The sequence below is a fragment of the Aythya marila genome, assembly GCF_965140915.1.
Source record: "Aythya marila genome assembly, chromosome: 5".
NCBI classification, from domain to species: domain Eukaryota; kingdom Metazoa; phylum Chordata; class Aves; order Anseriformes; family Anatidae; genus Aythya; species Aythya marila.
In genome coordinates, this window is record NC_139046.1 from 18,185,297 (window position 1) to 18,204,769 (window position 19,473).

A 19,473-nucleotide genomic window follows, 5' to 3' on the forward strand; every position below is an offset into this window, starting at 1 on the left:
TAATTCCCATGTTTAGAAAGAAGTAAACAAATTTGAAGGTTAATAATAATAATTCTTTCTATGAATAATTCACTGACACTTAGCTTTCACACAGGCTTGTATAACTAATCCTTTTCTCTTTCTTACCTGCCGCTGAAAAGAGGTTCCAGGTAATGCTCTTATTTTGCTCTCTGCTCCATATTTTACTGTCATCTTTTCATTTTCCTTGAAAAGCCATCTGTCATGTTGGGCACTATACCGTGTACCTATTACTCTTCAGAATATTACTGTGCTACTTACAAACTGTGTATTTATGTGTTATAGTTCTGTTCAATATATTAAGCTAGGTATTTCTTTACCTACCAATATAAAATTAACTACAGGGACCATTAAATATGTCTAAGTTTTACAAATAATAATTTGTAATACTATTTAGCACAGTATAAATTAGCACTCGGTCCAGTTCGTAGCTGATGGCTTCCCACCTCAAGTGTGGATGGTTTTACACTTGTTTCAACAGGTTCACCTGACATGTCAAGGTGTATGTGTCACTTAAGTGTTGAAGTATTAAATTACCTGCATGTGCACTACTGTATACAAAATGCAACTTCCTACTCACGGGGCACGTGGAAATCATGACGACTAATCATTGTTAGGGACCTTATTTTAAAACTACCAGGTTTCATTATTTTCTAATGGAAATCAGATGTCTAAAGTTTCAAAAGTGACTTTGAAAATATTACCAAGAGTAAATGCAAAAGCTCCTTGCTTTTTAAATTCATTCTCTACTTCATACTTGTTGGCACCTTTTGGGGAGGACAGTGAAAGTCACTGTATGCTGAAGACTAGTGCAAAATCAATTGTTAAGTTCTATGCAAGCTGCCCAATGTACAAAGTGTGTCTCTGGTGACCCTCACAAGAAGGGGCTTTTCATTTGTACTAGCAACTGCAATTTGCTTTAGGAAATCATGCTCACAGTAACATTAACTTTCAAGACAGGAATACATTTTGTAATTGACATTATCATGAGTTGTCACAGAACTCAAAGAACCAGTGGTAGTTTGTTAACCTCAGAAAAGGAAAATTCAGATGACCATCCTTTGTTCAGTTAATGACGTTAGAAACTTGATATCAATAATGAATGCAGGCAGTGAAGTGCAATATCACCATACAAGTTAAGTGGGTAGCAATATTGATAATATTGAAATTGTTTCAAAAAGCATGAAAAACGGATTTTTTCTTGTTCATAAGCTACTTCAAATTGCTTCTATTATTCTTTTTTTTCATGGTCTCCTAACAAGAAATAATGTATAAATACTGATTCTATTGTCATGTTGAAAGTGAAGTGCCATTACTGAGGTATTTGTTTCCCTTGTGATAGATGGCTAGACCCCTTCTTCCACATGTTCAAACTGACCCCATTCATGAGTGCCTTCACCCCCAAAATGTTATTCGTGTTCTCCCAACCATCTTTTGCACGTATTCTTGAGCATGCAGCCAATCTTGTACTTGCAAATATATGACCACCGTGTGCTGTATTAGTCATGTTTCTGCATATAACTAGCAGGTTAAAAATACCTTCATCTTTTGAAACTTTAGAAAAGCACTTGGAAAATATATTCTGGTGTTCTTCAACATTCCTGCTTTTAAATGCCCAAGTTGGCACCCTGAAACTTAATTGGAGAAAAAATACATATGTGTTTGTAGTTAGCATTCTAGTTCCACTGCTCTGAATCACTATAGTTAGTGTTTTGTAGATAGGTACTTATCTCACATCTAAAAAATTATATATGTAACTGAGTGTAAATTGTCAAGTCCTCTTAGCAACTTTATTTATTTCATTCTTCTGTATGATAATGTGTCAACGCTAATGATTGGCTAAGGATAGGTATCAACCTGTATGTGTGTCTGTCCATCTGTACAGACTTTAAGTACAGATGTTCTTTACAAGCAGTTGCATAACACAAGGATGATTTCCTTCTCCCATTCCATCAAAAGGAATTAGCAGACAGCAATGTTAGAAAAAGGCCATGTTCTAGATCCATGCAGGAGAGAAATCTTCACTTTTGTTACTGGAACTTTTGGTTCCAGTAACATAAACTCGTGCCTGAATCATGTATTTTCAGTTTCTACTGCTTTATTGGAGGGTGGGGGGGAAATTTGTAACACTTTTTCTTACTCTTATGCTTTTCTACTGTATTTTATTTTTCTGCTTTTTCACTTTCCCCTGTCTTGCAGGGTCATAAATGAAGGGAAAAGGAAATTAAAAAGAGGGGAAAAAAAGGATGGGAAGTAAGTGAGGCTTGAGTGCTCTTTGTCAAACGTTAGGGTGATGAGTTGAAGGTCTCCTTATGCTTTTTTTTTTATGAATTCCTAGAACAACAGTAATAGTAATAAGACTGTCTTGCTGGGTTGCCAATCATCAGTCAAAAACATAGAATATTTGGGGGTGTGCTAGAGTGAGCAGGAAATGGATTGGTCAGTTTTGCTCCATCTTCCTTTTCCCCATCTGTGAAACTGCACTGACCTCCAATGATAGAGGTTACACACAGCCTTCGCATGGAGCGTGCCTGCTCAGCAGCAGTCTCATCACTCAGGTTTACTGCAGTGCTGTCTGATGACATATGGTCATCAACTTCCCTGTTACTATTAGGCTTGGTTTATTTTGTTTTTTTTGGGGGGGAAAACCCGTTGAACCTACTTTTCATTTTCTTTATTTCAAAAGCACTTCATTACAGGGATTTCCTCTGCTGTTCTAGCTGCATCCTTTCCATTTCCTTGAATCTCTCCAGACCTGTGAAGTCCTTTCTTAGTCTGATATTTATATTCCTTTGCAAGAGTAGTCAAATAGCACTGACCTCTGACAAATGAAGGATGTGCATAGTTCCTCCTAAAAAAATAGTGTTTCTGTGAATTAGTGTTTTTTCTTTTTGGTAGGTCTAAACAGAGATGGGAATAAAACTGTTTTTATAGCTAGATGGTTAGGAATTGTCCTAAGAGAATAGGACTCAGTTCTCTAGAATTTGAACTTCTTGCTTCAGATCTTTTTTTTTTTTTTTTTTTTTTTTTGATGGTAAGGCTGTCTCTTGTCTTTGATCTGAAATCTTAATTTGCTTTCTTGCTACTAAATTTTTAATAATTTTAAAAGTGATTTTAGTTAATGATATGCTTCTTTTAGTCTGCTGTTCAAGGTAATAAGAGAAATTTCTGCAAGATGACTTAGATCTAGAATCTGACATTCTTGTTCCATGTACTGCCTGAAATGTAATCTAAAGGAAGCTGCATCTAAAGATTTCCTTGCTGTCTGACAAGTATTAGAAATTATGCTTCTCTCTCAGCTATGAAGACTTTCTGGAACTGCAAGAGTAGTGTATCTTTTTCTACTTTCCTTTCTTCAGTACTGTTTGGATTTTTGCCCAAACATTTGTGCTGGTGTTTTTGTGGGCTTGGATATTTATACTTCACAGTGGAATAAGGTGGCAGTATGATTTTCTTTAGTCCTTGATATGTCTTTGACAGCTGGATTTGTCTTTTGCTAGAAACCTTTTTGATTAGATATACTTCAGTAAGTAATCATTAGGTATACTTCATTAAATAGAATTCCTAGCTGTAAAATAACAAGATAAATATAATAATGGGTACGTGCAATTCATTTAACTTTTTAACTCTGTGCATTTTTAAATACTTTTGATATCCAGAGAACTATTTATTATTTTTCCGTTTGGCTTCAATGATTGTAGACACTAGGGTTTGTTCAGTGTTAAGCAGTACTTCTTACATACATCCGTTTTAAAAAAAAAAAAAATAGTTACTTGATAATATTCTGGGATATATATATATTCTATATTAAACACAGTGACATTTCCAAACATATATATTAAAAAAAAAAAAAAAAAAAAAGAGGAGTTTTTTATGAAAGAAAGGGGAACTTTAATGCAAATTTACCTCTTTTAAAGAAGAGGTTTAATGAAGCTGTTAGATTTAGTTAGCTTTTTAATTGGACCTAAAATTTAATTTTAATTAGTTCCTCTTTTTTTCCCTCTCTCTATCTTCATTTACTTGAATGAATAAGGGCAAATTTTTATTTTCTGTATCACTGAAGTGCTTTCGGAGAACCCATTCTCCATAAAGAATGTGTCCTTGAATTTTTGTTCATGCACTTCAGTGGTTTTATTTAATTGGATAGTTACTGGATTTCATTAGTGCACAGCAATAAGAGGGCTTCCATGTGGCACTAGGAGATCTGTATTGTGTGGGATATCTTGATCAGAGTATTTGCAAGTGAAATTGCTCATCTACTGTGATATGATCAAATATTTTTCCTGATGACCTATTTCTGTATTTGCTTAATATGATAGACATTATGACCTGTTGAGAATGCTTTCTATAGATGATTTAGAAACTTATAAATAAAAATGTAGTTTCTTTATTTAAAAAAATAAAAAGTGAGAATTTTGATCACACATAGTGGTAATACTGTTGTACTATGACAGACTTGAAGAAAGGATCCTAGGAGTGGTGGTAAGACAGAACAGGAGAAAGAATCTGAGAAATAGCTGGGAAGGCTGGGAATTTCACATCAAGTAAAATGAAAAGAGATGTTCAAGAGCCAGTAATGATTCAAGAGTGTTCGTGAAAATTGTACGTTGAGATTACTGACAGAAATCGGATATGTTCCTTAGTTTTTGCACTGGCCAACAATCTTATGTAGATGTAGCCCAGTACATGAGTAGTTTTGCTTTTTTTTCCCTCATCCCTGAAAGTTGAGAGAATGGAAGCAGGTTGATGTGATCTTTTTGGATTTCAGCAAGGCTTTCAATACTGTTCCTCGCAGTATATCCTTCTGGACAAAATGTCCAGCATATAGCTAGATAAATGCATATTGCAGTGGGTGAACGGTTGCATATTGCAGTGGGCTGATGGTTCAGGCTCAAAGGGTTATAGTAAATGGGTTACGTCAGGGTGGTGGCCATGTAGTGGGTTTCTGCAGGGCTCCATTTTAAGTTCAGTTCTCTTTAATATTTTCGTAAATGACTTGGATGTAGGACCTAAAGGTCTACTGAGTTATTTTGCAGACAATACTAAGTTGAGATGAGTTGTTGATGCCCTTGAGTGCCCTCTCTAGGCCTTGCAGAGAGATCTTGACACATTAGAGGTTTGGACAATCACCAACAATGTGAAGTTTAACAAGAAAAAGTGCTGGATTCTGCACCTGGGACGGGGTGATGTGTAGACTAGGGGAGGAGAGGATGGAGAGCAGCCCCACAGAAGGGGATCTGGGTTTGTGGTGGACAGAAATTGAATGTGAGTCAACAGTGTGCCCTGGCAGCCAAAAGGGCCAACCGTATCTTGGGGTACATCAAGCACGGCATGGCTAGCTGGTCAAGGGAAGGGATTGTCCTGCTCTGCTCTGCGCTGGTGCGGCCTCACCTCGAATACTGCATGCGGGTTTTGAAAGAAGCATATAAAAAACTATTAGATAGTGTCCAAAGGAGGGCTACAAAGATGGTGAAGGGTCTGGAGGGCAAGACATATGAGTAGAGACTGAGTTCCCTTGGTTTGTTCAGCCCCATTGATCTCTGTATAAGAATATTGTGAATATGATTCATGTATATAAATTCCCTCTAACTGGCATCTTCAGAGAGGAAAAACAGATCTTTAACCAAGGATCTCTGAGAATGAAGTCTGTGCTTACATTCTCACGAAACATATTTAAAGCAGAAGAGAAAGAATGAATATAATTGTCACCTCTTAGTATCTGTTTCCAAGTGAGGAGACCTTTTGTACATGTCCACACTGGACTTGTTTTCATACCTGTGTTCTTATAGTCTAGCTTTAGCCTTGACTGCAAGTTTATCTTACAAGTCTGTTCTCTAAGAATAAGAATTTTGGAGTAGCAAAATAAAAAAAATAAAAAAATGTTAGCCTATCCTTCTATTTGAAATTATACAAGTATTTCTCTATGAATCTCTTCAATTAGTGTTCTGTTTGCTATTCTTAATAAAATTTGTACATATTTATAAATATGAAATACAAAATTAAATATGAAACATGAGCTTTAGTTATTTTCTTTCATGACCTGAATTTTCAGTCTTTTTATCTTTAATTATTTCATCCTTTTAAACTGATTTTTATGTGTTTCATACACCTTATATTTCTTCCCTGTGAAAAGATGCCTTGTGTTAACTATCCAATGTAAAATATTTATTTTTACATCTGGATTTGTTTTCTAATGTTAAGATTTTACATTTTATAGAATCTGGATTTATGTTGCTGAATTAAATATTTCAAGGACCTATTTCTGGCTATGTCTTACACAGACAGTTTTATTAAACTCAATCATGTTTGGGTGATCGGGCAATCAGACTTTTTTTAGCAGACAGAAATTTGTAAACATGTGGTTTTCTTTTGTACGTTTTTTCATGAGTATTTATAGGCTTTCAAGTATAGAGGAAGTAACTGAAGTATCTCAGAGCACAATTTATATTTGCGATATAATTTGCATTATAATACATACAGATGTTTTTTATTTGTCATATGAGATAAACCTGTGAATTGTATTCAAATTGGACAAGGAAAGTGGAAGAATTCAATAAAGCTCAGAAAATGAGAAGAATATAATAAGGCTCAGAAAATGAGCTTTATGTGAATAACTGAAATAACTGTAGTTCAAAACATAGTGTATAAGCAAATCATCATCTATTGTTCTTAGAAATAGCATGGTGCTTAATTGCATCAAAGTCATCGCTTGAACAAAGATCTAATTAAAAGGTAAATTACTTCACACTAAAAGGGAATATGAAAGAGAGCTGATGTGTTGATTTATGTATATTAGTTTGTATCACTACCTCCTTGATTAAGTCATCTGGATTTCACTGCATCTATGTATAGATTTTAATTTTAAATGAATTATTCCTTTTAAGTGTTTTTCTTACAGTTTTTTTTTTCCCATGGCCACATATGTTGTATATGTAGAATCAATTTGCTCCTGCAGATTACTAGGAATAATTGCCTAATTTTGATCAATAAAATTTGTTTCTATGTTTCTTTCTATGTAAACTGTTGAACATATCTGAAAAATGCTACAGGGATTTATCAGGCATATCTATTTGAGATTTCTTAAATCTGGAGTATTCAGAACAGTGGAACATAAGTTATGGCTAATAATCATGCATTTGGTTGATAATGCTTTGTTTCCAAACAAATGTTCTTCAATAACTTGCTTCTACTGATGTAAGAATGAATGGATAGGTGTACCTGGAATTCTTTACCAAGTGTTACAACAGGAAAATGTAGAGTCTACTGGAGCATTGTGGGAAGCAGGTATGATCTCAAGTATTTAGAGTAATCAGGTACAGAAAAGAAAGAAATACCTTAAGAATACAGCATTAAAAACTAAGAACATTAGATCAATTGTAATTCATTGAAAAACAAGCTTTTTCATTAACCTCGTGGATTGTTGGAAGATTTGTCAAAAAACTTAGTATATTTAACATTTCTGAAATCAAAGGGTTTTGTTTTGTTGTTTGTTTATTTTTCCCTTGACAAAGGCATTTCTTTTAAAGATAGATGCAAATATCAGTTAAGCAGGCTGGTGCTAGGAGTTTTTCTTGTACAGTAGCAGGTTAGAAGGTACTGTGTTAGTATGGAATGGGTGACGGACAGCCTTCTCTTATTCACAGTTCTTTATTTCAGACCACCAGTTAGTAGGGCATTGCCACAGCCTGAGAAACTTCAGACAAATAATGTTGGGAAAAAAAAGAGACCTATAGAGGTAAGAAAAGGCACACTGATCTCTCCTCCCTCTCCTTTTAATTTTTTTTTTTTGACAGAAATTAACACGTTTGTGGACATGCTAAATGATTGTTTCATTTAAAATTTATTGAAGATGGAAATAGTAAATAAAAAAGTGGGAGAGGATTTTTTTTCATTTTGGTAAATCCTAAAAATAATATTTCATCTCCCACAAACTAAATGGAGCATGGCTTCATTCTTATTAAGAATAAAGCCCTTCAAATGCAATATGTAGAAAACAGTATGTCTTGTTCAGATAACCGTTTATTCTTAGTGGGTGTATTGTCACTAATAAAAAATCTCTTATTTAAAAATTATTGAAGTTTCTTTAAAAATTTTTAAATTCATTATTAACAGTTATGTTTAAATAGTTATATATATATGCACATGTATATATATTCATAATGTTTTTGGCTCCTAGTAAATTCAAGTAAATGTACTCACTTGTGATTAATCTGAAGTGGAAATTTCACCTCACCTTGAAAAATGCAGTTCTTTATATAAACTAAAATATTTTTTATGACTTAACAAAATGCTTCTTTTAGGATAAAAAAATGATCTTTTGTCACCAATATTCCAGACTTTTTAAGTGGTAATTCAACATTCCTAATTGCCAAGTGGAATTAGATTGTGGGCCAGGGTTTCTAAGCTGACAATATAGGCAAGATCTCAGTTTCTGTTGGTTTGAGACATCATTAAACTCCTCTTTCATGAGGACATATTTGAAAAATAAAATCCTGGAAAAGACCACAAAATTCATAATTCCCTTAAGTTTTTCATTATCTAATAGATTTAAATATCTTTCTTAGGACCTAATTTTGGAGCTAGTATTTGGGTACCGAGGCAAGGACTGCAGAAACAACGTGCACTATTTGAACGATGGTGCCGATGTAATATATCATACTGCATCTATTGGGATCTTGTATAACGTGGCAACAGGTAAGAGAAAACCTACTTGAGGAAAATGTTTCTTATCATATATGGAGTAACAGTTTATGAAGTTACTGGTATGCTTTAAATCTAATAAAATTAGATGGGAAAAGTAATAGTTTTATTTGCTGTTGCTGAAGATGCAGTCTGTGGAGATAATTCCTAATATCTGCATAAGCAAGCTCTATATATTTAAGTCTTTCTGCTAACTGAATTTTGAAGGAAGTAAAGATTTGATTATTTTGGCAATAGCTTTCTGGAACTTGCCTGCTAAAATGAAATGTAAATGTAAAACTTTGTTTAGGGAACAGTTCAGAGTTATTGAGTACTATGTGTTAAAATCAAGATAAAAAAAAAAATAGGGATTTCAGTTTGCTGGTTTTAAGCTCCAAACTGTAACACCACCATAATATTTTTCTCTAACAAATATTATAAAGTTTATATACATGTCTTACAAGTTTATAAGCGTGTCTGTGTATGTTTTAATTAAAGTTGGATTTTTATGTTTTTTATCTTAGGTTCTCAGTCTTTTTACCAAGAACACAATGATGATATTTTGTGCCTCACTGTAAATCAGCACCCCAAGTTTACCAACATAGTGGCAACTGGCCAAGTAGGTATGTTTGTATTTTTGTAAAAAGACATTAACATAAGAGCATGCAATTAGGGCCTTGTGAGTTCATGGTAAATCACAAAAGTATTTGATTATGCTATCTCCGTTTGTATGAGTGTTACTCAGTTACCTGTCCTCTTTATATGTTTATATGAATGTAATTTAATGAAGTTTAAAAACAAACAAAAACAACAACAAAAACATTCAGGTATGAAAGAAAGCTTATCTTTTGTTTGCATAGTTATGAAAAATTATTTTTAAAGAAATTTTAAGCCCCATGAAATTAGTCTGTGTTGATTTAACTAACAGCTTGTGTTAGGCCTTCCAAAGAGACTTAACTAAGCTAGTTGGTTTTTTTTTTTTTTTTTTAGAATCAGAATACTTTAAATAGTTGTCACTTGATGTAGTTCTGTCTCATCAGGCAGGTTTAAAATCCTACTTAGTGTTTTGTTAATATGTAGCTGTAAGATTCTAGACAGAACCCAAACCCTAAGGGTGTTTTCCTACAGATAAATATAGATTTCTGGGGAAAAAAACAGATGTTTCATAGGAACATTACAATTGAACTATGAACTCACCAAATTAATAATAATAAAAAACACCACTGTGTATCTGCATAGCTTGAGTACTACTGTTTCTAAATTTCTCAGATGAACGTAATTTTTTTTATAGTCCTACAACCCAACAGCAGTTTTCATACTTCCAGTTGTTTCTTAGCAGATTGAAGCATACATTGTTTTCCTTAGTGCATAGAACACAAAGAAAATCATTGTTTGTTTTAGCCAGAATAACTTTTTTGTAGATTTTTTTTTCAGTATTTCATCTAAATATGGTCAGAGTTTATTACCTACTTTCCTGTTTCTTTTGGATTTTTAAGTGCATGTTTCATTAAAACTGACTTATCAATAGTAGTAACTACTTAGCTAGACTAGCTGAATTTCTTTGTGAGTTTCCTGCCTCACATCAATTTAAAGAAATAGAAATAATTTAAACAGAAAAAATTATCTGCAGATTTTTACCTATGGTTTCATTGCAAAGAATATTTGCAGGAATACATGCCTTTTATTGTTATAGGAAATTATTTGCTTTTGCAGCATATTTCTTAGTCTGGATTAATTTCTTAATAAGACAGAATATATGGGAAGAATGTACTCATAATGTAGAAATCTGTCCTTTGCATGGATCGTTTTCTTCAGTGTTCAGTTTACTCATGAAGAAACACAGGACCCTTAATTCTTTTTAATTTCATAATCATTTCTACAGCAACTAGCAGTAGAACAATTTAAATTCTTTTGTAATGTGGATTAAGGGATACAAATCAGGAGCAGATGACACTTAAAAATTGAACTGCAAAACACTTTATAAGGAAAGAATTACATCTAAAAACCGAACTGGAATCAAAATATCTTTGAACAACATTTGGTTGTTAGATTCCAAACAGACATTAACAAGCAAATACTTCGTAAAGAACATACTAAACTGATTCTATTTGTCCTACTAATATGACTTGCACAAATGCATCTTCATTACCATAACTCAAATTTTCAAAAGATTTACAGAAATATTAGCTTCAAGTATTTTTTTAAACTACAATGCTCTTTCATAGAGTCTCAGTAATATTTCCCAATAGCTGAAACTATAATCCTGATTTCTTATCACTCCTGTAGAGGATCATTGAGTGTATTTGCTACTTTCCAGAATCAGATTCAAACATTATTTCTCAGGAGAATAACAAATGGCATTTTTTCTACTTAATTTGTTAAGACATCAGTAACATGTTAATTTTTTTTTTATTGTTTAGAGTTGGGCAGAGAGACCTAACATACACCAAAATGAAAGTTTTATGTTGTAACTCAAAATGGAAATCAGAATATATTAATTATAGTAATTCATAGTTCTGATGCGATCACCATTTTTCAGTAATTGATCATATTTAGCACTAAATGCAGTATTGGTGCCGCTGCAATGCAAGGAGATGACATCAAGGTGTGTGTTAAGAAATTACACTAAATGTGGCATATATTTTCTTTAGCATTTATATTATTTCTGGTCTAATTATTTTTCTGCTGCTTTTCCATTACAGGAGACTCAGCAGATATGTCAGGTAAGGGAAATAAAATTTTAACATCTTCAGGTGAAGTTAGCCTATCTAGTAGCCATCACGACTTTATAGAACAATAAGTGATATGAATTCATTTTTAGTATATTCAAACCTGGGATCAGTCCTATTACTTTTAGCACTGAATATAAACCACAATAGCTCAGCAAATCTTAAACATAGAAGCAATTAAAATGTTAAAATACACTTAAAAACTCTTCTGTTGTAACATACTCCCTTGCTGCCCAGTCACTAGTGAGTTCTAATACATACTATGACTGTAGTATTGCTCTGTATGCTTGCAGGTTTTATAGATGTATTGGGGCTGACAATTAACAATTGTTTTAGATACTTAATTGAAAATAGTTTTTAAATATGCATTTTCAAAGTATATTCCATTGAGGAGGCCTAGGTGACTGAGTGAATAAAGCACTTCCACATTTATGTATGATTGTCATGCAGTTATTACCACCGATCTAAAATGCTTGTTGTGGTGTCAGTTTAATTTTTTATGTATCATTTTGGGTCTTTGACAGTTTGACAGTCTTGATTGAGCTATTTTTATTAATATGTCTTTTTTCAACTAATCTAAAAATTTCATCACCATCATGTGTGACTGAGTTCATTGTTGGGCAGCCATAATTGTCTTGTGACACATCTCCAGAGATGCATAAATGCGTGTTCATGTATACCGAGAAAATATAACGATCTTCATATGCATCAAAAGATTGTTCTGTGAAGAACAGATGTATAATGGCATTTTGATGTGTGTTGACTTCTTTCAAATATGCCAAATTGTGCTTGCTATAAGGATGGGAGGAAGAATATAGGTACCCCTTCCCGCACCAACTATGTAAAAGAATCAGTGATTATATGGTTGTTTATTTATATATTAAAAAAAATCACTATTGCTGTATATAATGCCTGGAGACTTTCCCTGTTTCACTTGCCCTTTTCTGATTGCAACTTTAGTTTTAGCCTTTGTGCATTACTAAATTCTGTTGTCACTTCCTGAAATCAGCACTTTTTATTTTTTCGTCTTTGTGGAACCATTAGTCTGGAATCCAAGCTGCTGCCTGCCTTCATTATAAAGATGCAGATAGTTTCACTTTAAATTTATTGATGGATATTTGGCACCCCTTTTACCAATAGCTCTTACTTTTTTAGTTACCATTTTCTGTTTTCTGCAGTGATGCACAGGTTCTTGAAACAGTGATATTGGTCATAGGCTGGAATGGGAAATTAAATTTCATAATGACTTGGTATAGATTTGCTTCATCTTACTGAAGATATTTTTTGTGATGTGAGCCCATGGTAGCTTTATTTCACTTCTCCCAATGGGAAAATGTCTTAGAAAATCTCTCTTTGGAGAGATGTTCAGCAGCTTTGGTATTCCACCAGCAGGACACAAGGTCAAGACAGAGACTTTCAGAAGAGCACAGTCAAGCAGGAGGACTCAAGAATCAGTGCTCTCTGTCCTTTAAGTCTTAATCTGAAAAATTTGCTCAGTTATTATTCCTTAGTTATACCTAGATGAAGGTTTCTGTCTGTCACCCAAGAGAAAATGTTCAGTTGAGGTTATATGGGAGGTACACAGTCCAGGGGCCACACAGCATTTTACCAAAGAGAAGAACAAACAGTTCAAAGCTCTCCATTCCCTCAATGTTCTGTGAGAACAGCAGGGAGTTTGTCGAAAGTTTTGAGGCGTACCACTAATTGACAACCCTTTCTGTTTTAATGGCATATATATACTATGCTGTGGTACCTCTCAAATAGCAATGATCAAGAAATGTTAGTGCCATGTGAGAAAATTGTGGGGAACAGAAGAAATTAAGAGATCATTCTGAAAACTGTTTAGCAACAGTTGTGGAATTATGCTTGAAAATTTAGTTTCATGTGGCTAAAATTTTATCTAAGTCCCTGTGCGTACTGTTTCCCATTGTATGGGTCCTTTTGAAGGGTTAGATTTAGCTAATTAGAAATAAAGCATGCAGCTGAAATGGATTTTAATTTATGTGAATCTGGGTCTAAGACTGCAACCGGTAACCTCCTGACTCGGCAGTGAGATTTACTTGAGGTTAGAGGGAAAGACGTTTGAGGGAGACTATTACTGTCCTGGGTGCTGCTCAGAAATTGCAAACTATACTTGGATTGTAAGATCTTTGGAGAAGGTATTGCATTTGGAAAATGCAATGACCCTAGCTGTCACCATAATAGGAATAATAGCATACATTAATAGCAGAGAAAGGTGGTTCAGCTTACAGTCCAAACAATACAAACTAAATTAAATACTCTAGTTCTCCTACACTAGTAAGCAAGCTGATTATTCAACTGACGTTCTCCTAGGAGAGCATACATTTCAGACAGATGGCCATTTAATAGAAAAGGAGATTCTGGTCTTGTACTGTAACCTGATTTCACAGAAGCTATCAGCTGTCCAAAAGCCCCACATAGAAATTATGTTCTTGATGGTCTACTCACTGTTTGTAGAGGTTTGATTTAGCATGTTGAGACACCTTTTACTCAAGAAAAAAAAACAAACAAACAAAAAAGCAAACAGGAGAAAACAGCTTGCTTTTAGAGCTTTTGCCATGTTTCATAGCGTTTGCTGTGCTTCAGAAAACCAGTTACACATTAAGCAACATTTACATCTCCAGTAGTATAATGAGGCCAAATTCTTAGTTCTGGCTTAATGATCCTGTTTGCAGGAAACTGGTTGCCAAACAGAGGCCAAAATCTCCTTTCTTTTCTTTCTTTTCATCTGACCAGAATAATTTTGTCCTATTAATAAAAAATAATAATCGCTTCAGTAAGCAAATCATTAGACACTTTCAATACATATGCTAATTAACTTTTCTTTTAATATATATTTGTGTAGCTACAGCTCCTTCTATTCATGTGTGGGATGCAATGAACAAACAGACATTATCAGTACTGCGGTGCTACCATTCAAAGGGAGTTTGCTCAGTCAGTTTCAGTGCCACTGGCAAACTGCTGCTCTCTGTAGGGCTGGATCCCGAACATACCATTACCATTTGGAAGTGGCAGGAAGGTAGGAAAGTGATTGTTTTTTGTAGAATGGATTTATGTTGTTAGAAGTGTATTGGACTGAGTCAAAGACAGTTACAACGTATATGTATCAGCAGATAGAAAATCATTACAATAAATGGTGTGCACTATGCACTGTGCAAGAAGAGGTAAGCTAAATGTACTTATCTGTTTTAATAATTGCTAAATATACCTCCTTTGGAACTGTTACATAAAGACGAAGATAGTTCTCTGATTTATAATTAGAATAATGAAGGAAAAATGTATTCTTCCTCTAAAATATATAAATCTTTCAGCTATTTATTTATTGCTTGTTAAAAACCCTTTATAAATGTCTTTATTGCTCACAGATAAATTGTTCTGTTATTTTCTGTTCTTTTATCTTCTGAAGTCTGATAACTTGTTTTACTACTAAAATAATCCCGCCAAAGTTGCAAATTGCAGAAATGTGATGCCAGTATAGCTCATCTGTGCCACTATGTTATTTCTGTATTAAGTTATACTACAGTTATTCAGGTTGGCTTTGATCCAAGTTCAGGATTTAGGATAAAGCAATTTGGTTGTCTCCTTCCTATCTGTCAAAGCCATACCCAGATTTTAATATTGATTCTTTAGTCTTACTGGTTTATTTGCTGTCTCTTTTGAGATTTCTGTTGATTGACTAGTATCTCTCGGAAGTTTATAAATAAGCTACCAAATCAATTTAAATGATCCTTTACAGCTTGTGTAGCTGGATTCAGGATCAAATTGTGCATTTATGCAGTCTTAGCTCATGTGAAAATGTGAGGCAAAAGCCTGTGCAGCAATTCACTGCCATTTCAGTCAGAATATACCTGTACTCATCATTAAAAGCTGATACAGCTTGAGCATGGCAGCTAAGATGTGTATTCCCTAGAAAGGGCTAAATAGCACAGGAGGTCAGGTAATATAATGTCTTTTTCAGGTAATACAATTATTGAGAAACCTTGATATTTATGGATCAAAATGTCTGATTTTAATAACTCTGGAAAGACTGGAAGAGCATTACCTTTGAATCTAAGACCATACGTAACACAGTCATTTTCTGCATTTTCTATAGAAAGAAATGAAGTATCTTCAGACAAAATTTCCAGAGAAGTCATTCATTAGTCTCTTGTAATTTGTTCAGAGTATGTGATTTTTGAAGGATTCCTAGGAATTTAAGAGGAGATGAATATTTACTTGGATCTGAGCTCCTAATCCTCTTATAAGTAATTGTAAAAAAATTAAAAAGTAGAAAAATTTAAGTAGGAAAATTGTATGTAGATGGCACCTTCATTAGGTGCTACACCTTGCTACTGGCTCTTATTAAATTACTTTTTAACATTTACATCATAATTTAGGAACAGTTTTTACTTTTCCTTCCTCTGTGCTCTTGTATGATACATCATTCTCTAGAATGAATAAACAAATAAATGTTGCTATAAATGTATATTTTTCCTTGTGCATTAAGAAGTCCATTTTCTTTTTTTGCCAGGTGCCAAAATTGCCAGCCGAGCTGGTCATAACCAGCGTATATTTGTAGCAGAATTCAGACCAGACTCAGATACCCAGTTTGTTTCTGTGGGAGTAAAACACGTGAGGTTCTGGACACTGGCTGGAAGAGCTCTTCTTAGTAAAAAAGGGCTGCTGAGTTCCATAGAAGATGCACGAATGCAAACAATGCTGTCTGTAGCTTTTGGAGCTGTATGTACCTTAATGAACTACTTTATACATACAAAAATTTCTTGACTTTTCTCTGCCTTTATTAGTTTTAACTGTGATTTTTTTTAACCTCTTAATAAGTATGTCAGTTGTTTTATAAAATCAGTTTAGCATTTCTAATACTTTTAGTTAGAACTAACATCAACTAATAGAAATTCTTACATAATTTTGTTTTCAGAAGAAACAAGCTATAGGTGCTTTGGGTTGATAAGACACTGGTTGATATTTAATCCAAACGCAACAAAGCTGACTATGTAGGCTGTGGGAACCCAACAGTAGAACTGAGGCTAATTTTATGCCAACCTAGGGGTGATTATATTCTATTCTGCATGCGTTATTACTCATGAGTGATCTGAGAGCAGCACTGACCTGGGGCATTCATTAACATCTATGACAGTTAGATGACCTCAGTAGGGTTTTGTTTTGCTTTTTGTTTTTGACAGATGTAGGCCTTGTTGCTAAGTTCCACATCCTTGCCATTTCAGGGCTTGTTTTGAATGAGCAGTATTCATTTCTTCAGCTGGGCAAATGGCCATAGCTTTCTTTTGAAGTGGTCCTTCTCTTTTATTGCATGTGTGCTTTCTGACCTGCCTATTGGGTCCAGACTTAATTTGTACTATTGATTTAGACTTCTGAAACTGTAAATGGCTGGAGGTTTTATTTTTTTTATAAGACTACCTGTTTTCCACAGTGGTGTCTCTTTAGGTACCTTTGATTTCATAGCGTGGTTTGGGTTGGAAGGGAGCTTAAAGAGCATCTGATTCCAATCCCCTGCCATGGGCAGGGACACCTCCCACCAGACCAGGTTGCCCAAAGCCCAGTCCAGCCTGGCCTTGAACATCTCCAGGGATGGGGCATCCACAGCTTCTCTGGGCAACCTGTTCTAGTGCCTCACCACCCTCTGAGTAAATAATTTCTTCTTATCATCTAATCTAGGAGATTTCAGAGCTTCATGGCTTCCTACAAAGTGAGAAGTTATCTTCCAAATGCTAGGTGCTAGTGATGCACAGCCCAGGCATTAGTTGGTGTTTTGGAACCCTCAGTGAACTTTATTATGGAGGGATGCTTCTTAGCATATAAATTGGGCTTTGTGCTGAATGTCCTGGAGCATGATATGAGGTTGTCTGAGGATGCAAAACTTGGAAGCATTTTGTAAAAAAGATACGCAACCTGAATGAAGTGACACCTGGTGCGTTTTCCATACTGCTTGTAGGGAACAGTTCTGGAAGTGCTGCTATTCCTTGACTTTTGTCTCAGGAGGAGCTGGTTCAGGTGCTCTAAAACAGGTTAAAAACAGCCCAACAGTTATGTCGTGAGGATGGTCAGAGGATCTGCCCCCATGTTTATCTCCAGTGCTCTTTTACTTACTCGTTCATCAGGGGCACCACCACCACCACCCCCTTTAAATAAGGATGTAGAACATCAGCGTCACCCAGTTCAAGGAAAGTGTTCTTGTCAAACACATGCATATTATATAAAATACTATACAGGACACTGAATTTGAGGATTCTTCCTTAGTTTCTGATGGTTTTCAGTGTATACTAATAAGTTATCTTTAAATACACGAGGTTGTTATTTTTATTACCTTCCAAAAATAGGAGGCAGAGAAAAAGGAAATCAGATAATTACAGTATGAGTTAATAGCAGGCTGTTTTCTTCATAAACTACTAGTTACTGTAATCATAATACATATAGCAAGATGGTACAAATTACCTGTTTGTGTGGAATGTCAAAACTGTTCCTGGTCTTCATCTTTAACAACATTTGTGCACACCTAATAAGCTGAAAACAGATAACACTATAGCTGAATTTTAAGTCACTGCATTTTTTTTTCTGCAATGTAGAGCCTATTAGCTATAAGAAACCATGTGTTTCAGACTTGAACAAAGCAATAGCAGCTTGTTCTGACCCTACGTGTCTTAATTCTCCTACATAGGCATACAAAAAAGCAATCTAGACTAAAAGCAAATGGTGATGATCTTTGTTTCTGAATGTTTTTCTCCTGCCTTACTCAGAATCAGTTGATTAGTATATTTTTCCTCTTTTCAGAATAACTTGACATTTACGGGTACTATCAGTGGAGATGTTTGTGTTTGGAAAGATCATGTCTTGATACGAATTGTGGCCAAAGCTCACAACGGACCAGTTTTCACAATGTATACCACATTAAGAGATGGCTTGATTGTTACAGGAGGCAAGGAAAGGCCGTGAGTCTTATTTATTTATTTATTTATTTATTGCTTCTGCAAGCACATGTATTCTCTAAAAATGATTTTGGTTCATACTTTTTAATGTGGAGTAGTTGACTGAGATGTCAAAGCTGTGAGGAGTCACCTTTGGATCGCTGAATAGTAGCCAAAGTGCAAGTCATCCCACATGAGCTGCTTGTACTTATTTTTTTTCCATTGACTAGAAGAGACATGATTTTCCTCTAGTATCTTTTGCAATTTATTTCACAGCAAATGTGTTAAAAGACATATATATATCCTGTTTCCTTCAACTATATTTTGATAATTGCTGCCTGTCCTAATAATAAGATGGCAATTTGTTCACATACTTCACTGCTCCTTTGACTAGACAAATTCCCTAGGAGATACTAATTCAGACTAAGCTTAGCAGTGACCATCTTAGAGCTTGTTCTGTAAAGTAGTACAGTGAGGACTTTGAATCAGTAGTTCTTGCTTAGCTAGGAGGCTCATCACCTGTTCAATAAAAACTAATGGTTCTTTAATGATTTAAAACAGATTTAAATGCCTCAGTTACAATAAATTACGTTAAATTATATAGCTCTTTCGTGTATTCATTGAGTTTTTTGTGCCAGCTGTTATATTTGTTGTTGTTCCTGGTTTCTTAATAGATCAAAGGAAGGAGGAGCAGTTAAACTATGGGATCAAGAACTGAAACGCTGTCGTGCCTTCAGACTGGAGACAGGACAAATGACGGACTGTGTTCGCTCTGTTTGTAGAGGCAAGGTAAAGGAATCATCATGACTTAAACTTTTTTTTTTTATAATCCATGGGTTGATCTATGGCATTAAAAATATGACAAACTATTTGCTTTCTTTTTCTCTTAGTATTTGACATTAAATGTTAGGCTGCAAGGTGTCTACATGTGACTTTTAAGAATTAAAAGTTTTAGGAGGTCTTAGTCTTAATTAGGTTAATATTCTTTACATATTTGATTAAGGACTAAGGATTTCTTTTCTATTTTCTATTCTTTTCCACATTTCAAATATCTGACTTGCAAGCAATAATTCCACTGGTGCATGATTTATCTACCTCTTTGTACT

The 19,473-nt window shown here is 34.5% G+C and overlaps 1 protein-coding gene across 3 annotated transcripts in view; it reads left to right on the forward strand.

The window, feature by feature from the left end:
• Positions 1 to 19,473, forward strand: part of EML5 (EMAP like 5) — a 101,781-nt gene that overhangs the window by 75,512 nt on the left and 6,796 nt on the right. Inside the window, exons 28-35 of one of the 3 annotated variants that reach the window (XM_082761622.1) lie at positions 7,675 to 7,753; positions 8,583 to 8,712; positions 9,222 to 9,320; positions 11,400 to 11,420; positions 14,293 to 14,466; positions 15,958 to 16,166; positions 18,234 to 18,391; positions 19,042 to 19,156. In XM_082761622.1, the coding sequence (XP_082617748.1) occupies positions 7,675 to 7,753; positions 8,583 to 8,712; positions 9,222 to 9,320; positions 11,400 to 11,420; positions 14,293 to 14,466; positions 15,958 to 16,166; positions 18,234 to 18,391; positions 19,042 to 19,156 (985 nt within the window). Of the gene's footprint in view, positions 1 to 7,661; positions 7,754 to 8,582; positions 8,713 to 9,221; positions 9,321 to 11,399; positions 11,421 to 14,292; positions 14,467 to 15,957; positions 16,167 to 18,233; positions 18,392 to 19,041; positions 19,157 to 19,473 lie in introns of those variants that run through there. The other 2 variants (XM_082761623.1, XR_014317616.1) reach the window with 2 other exon arrangements.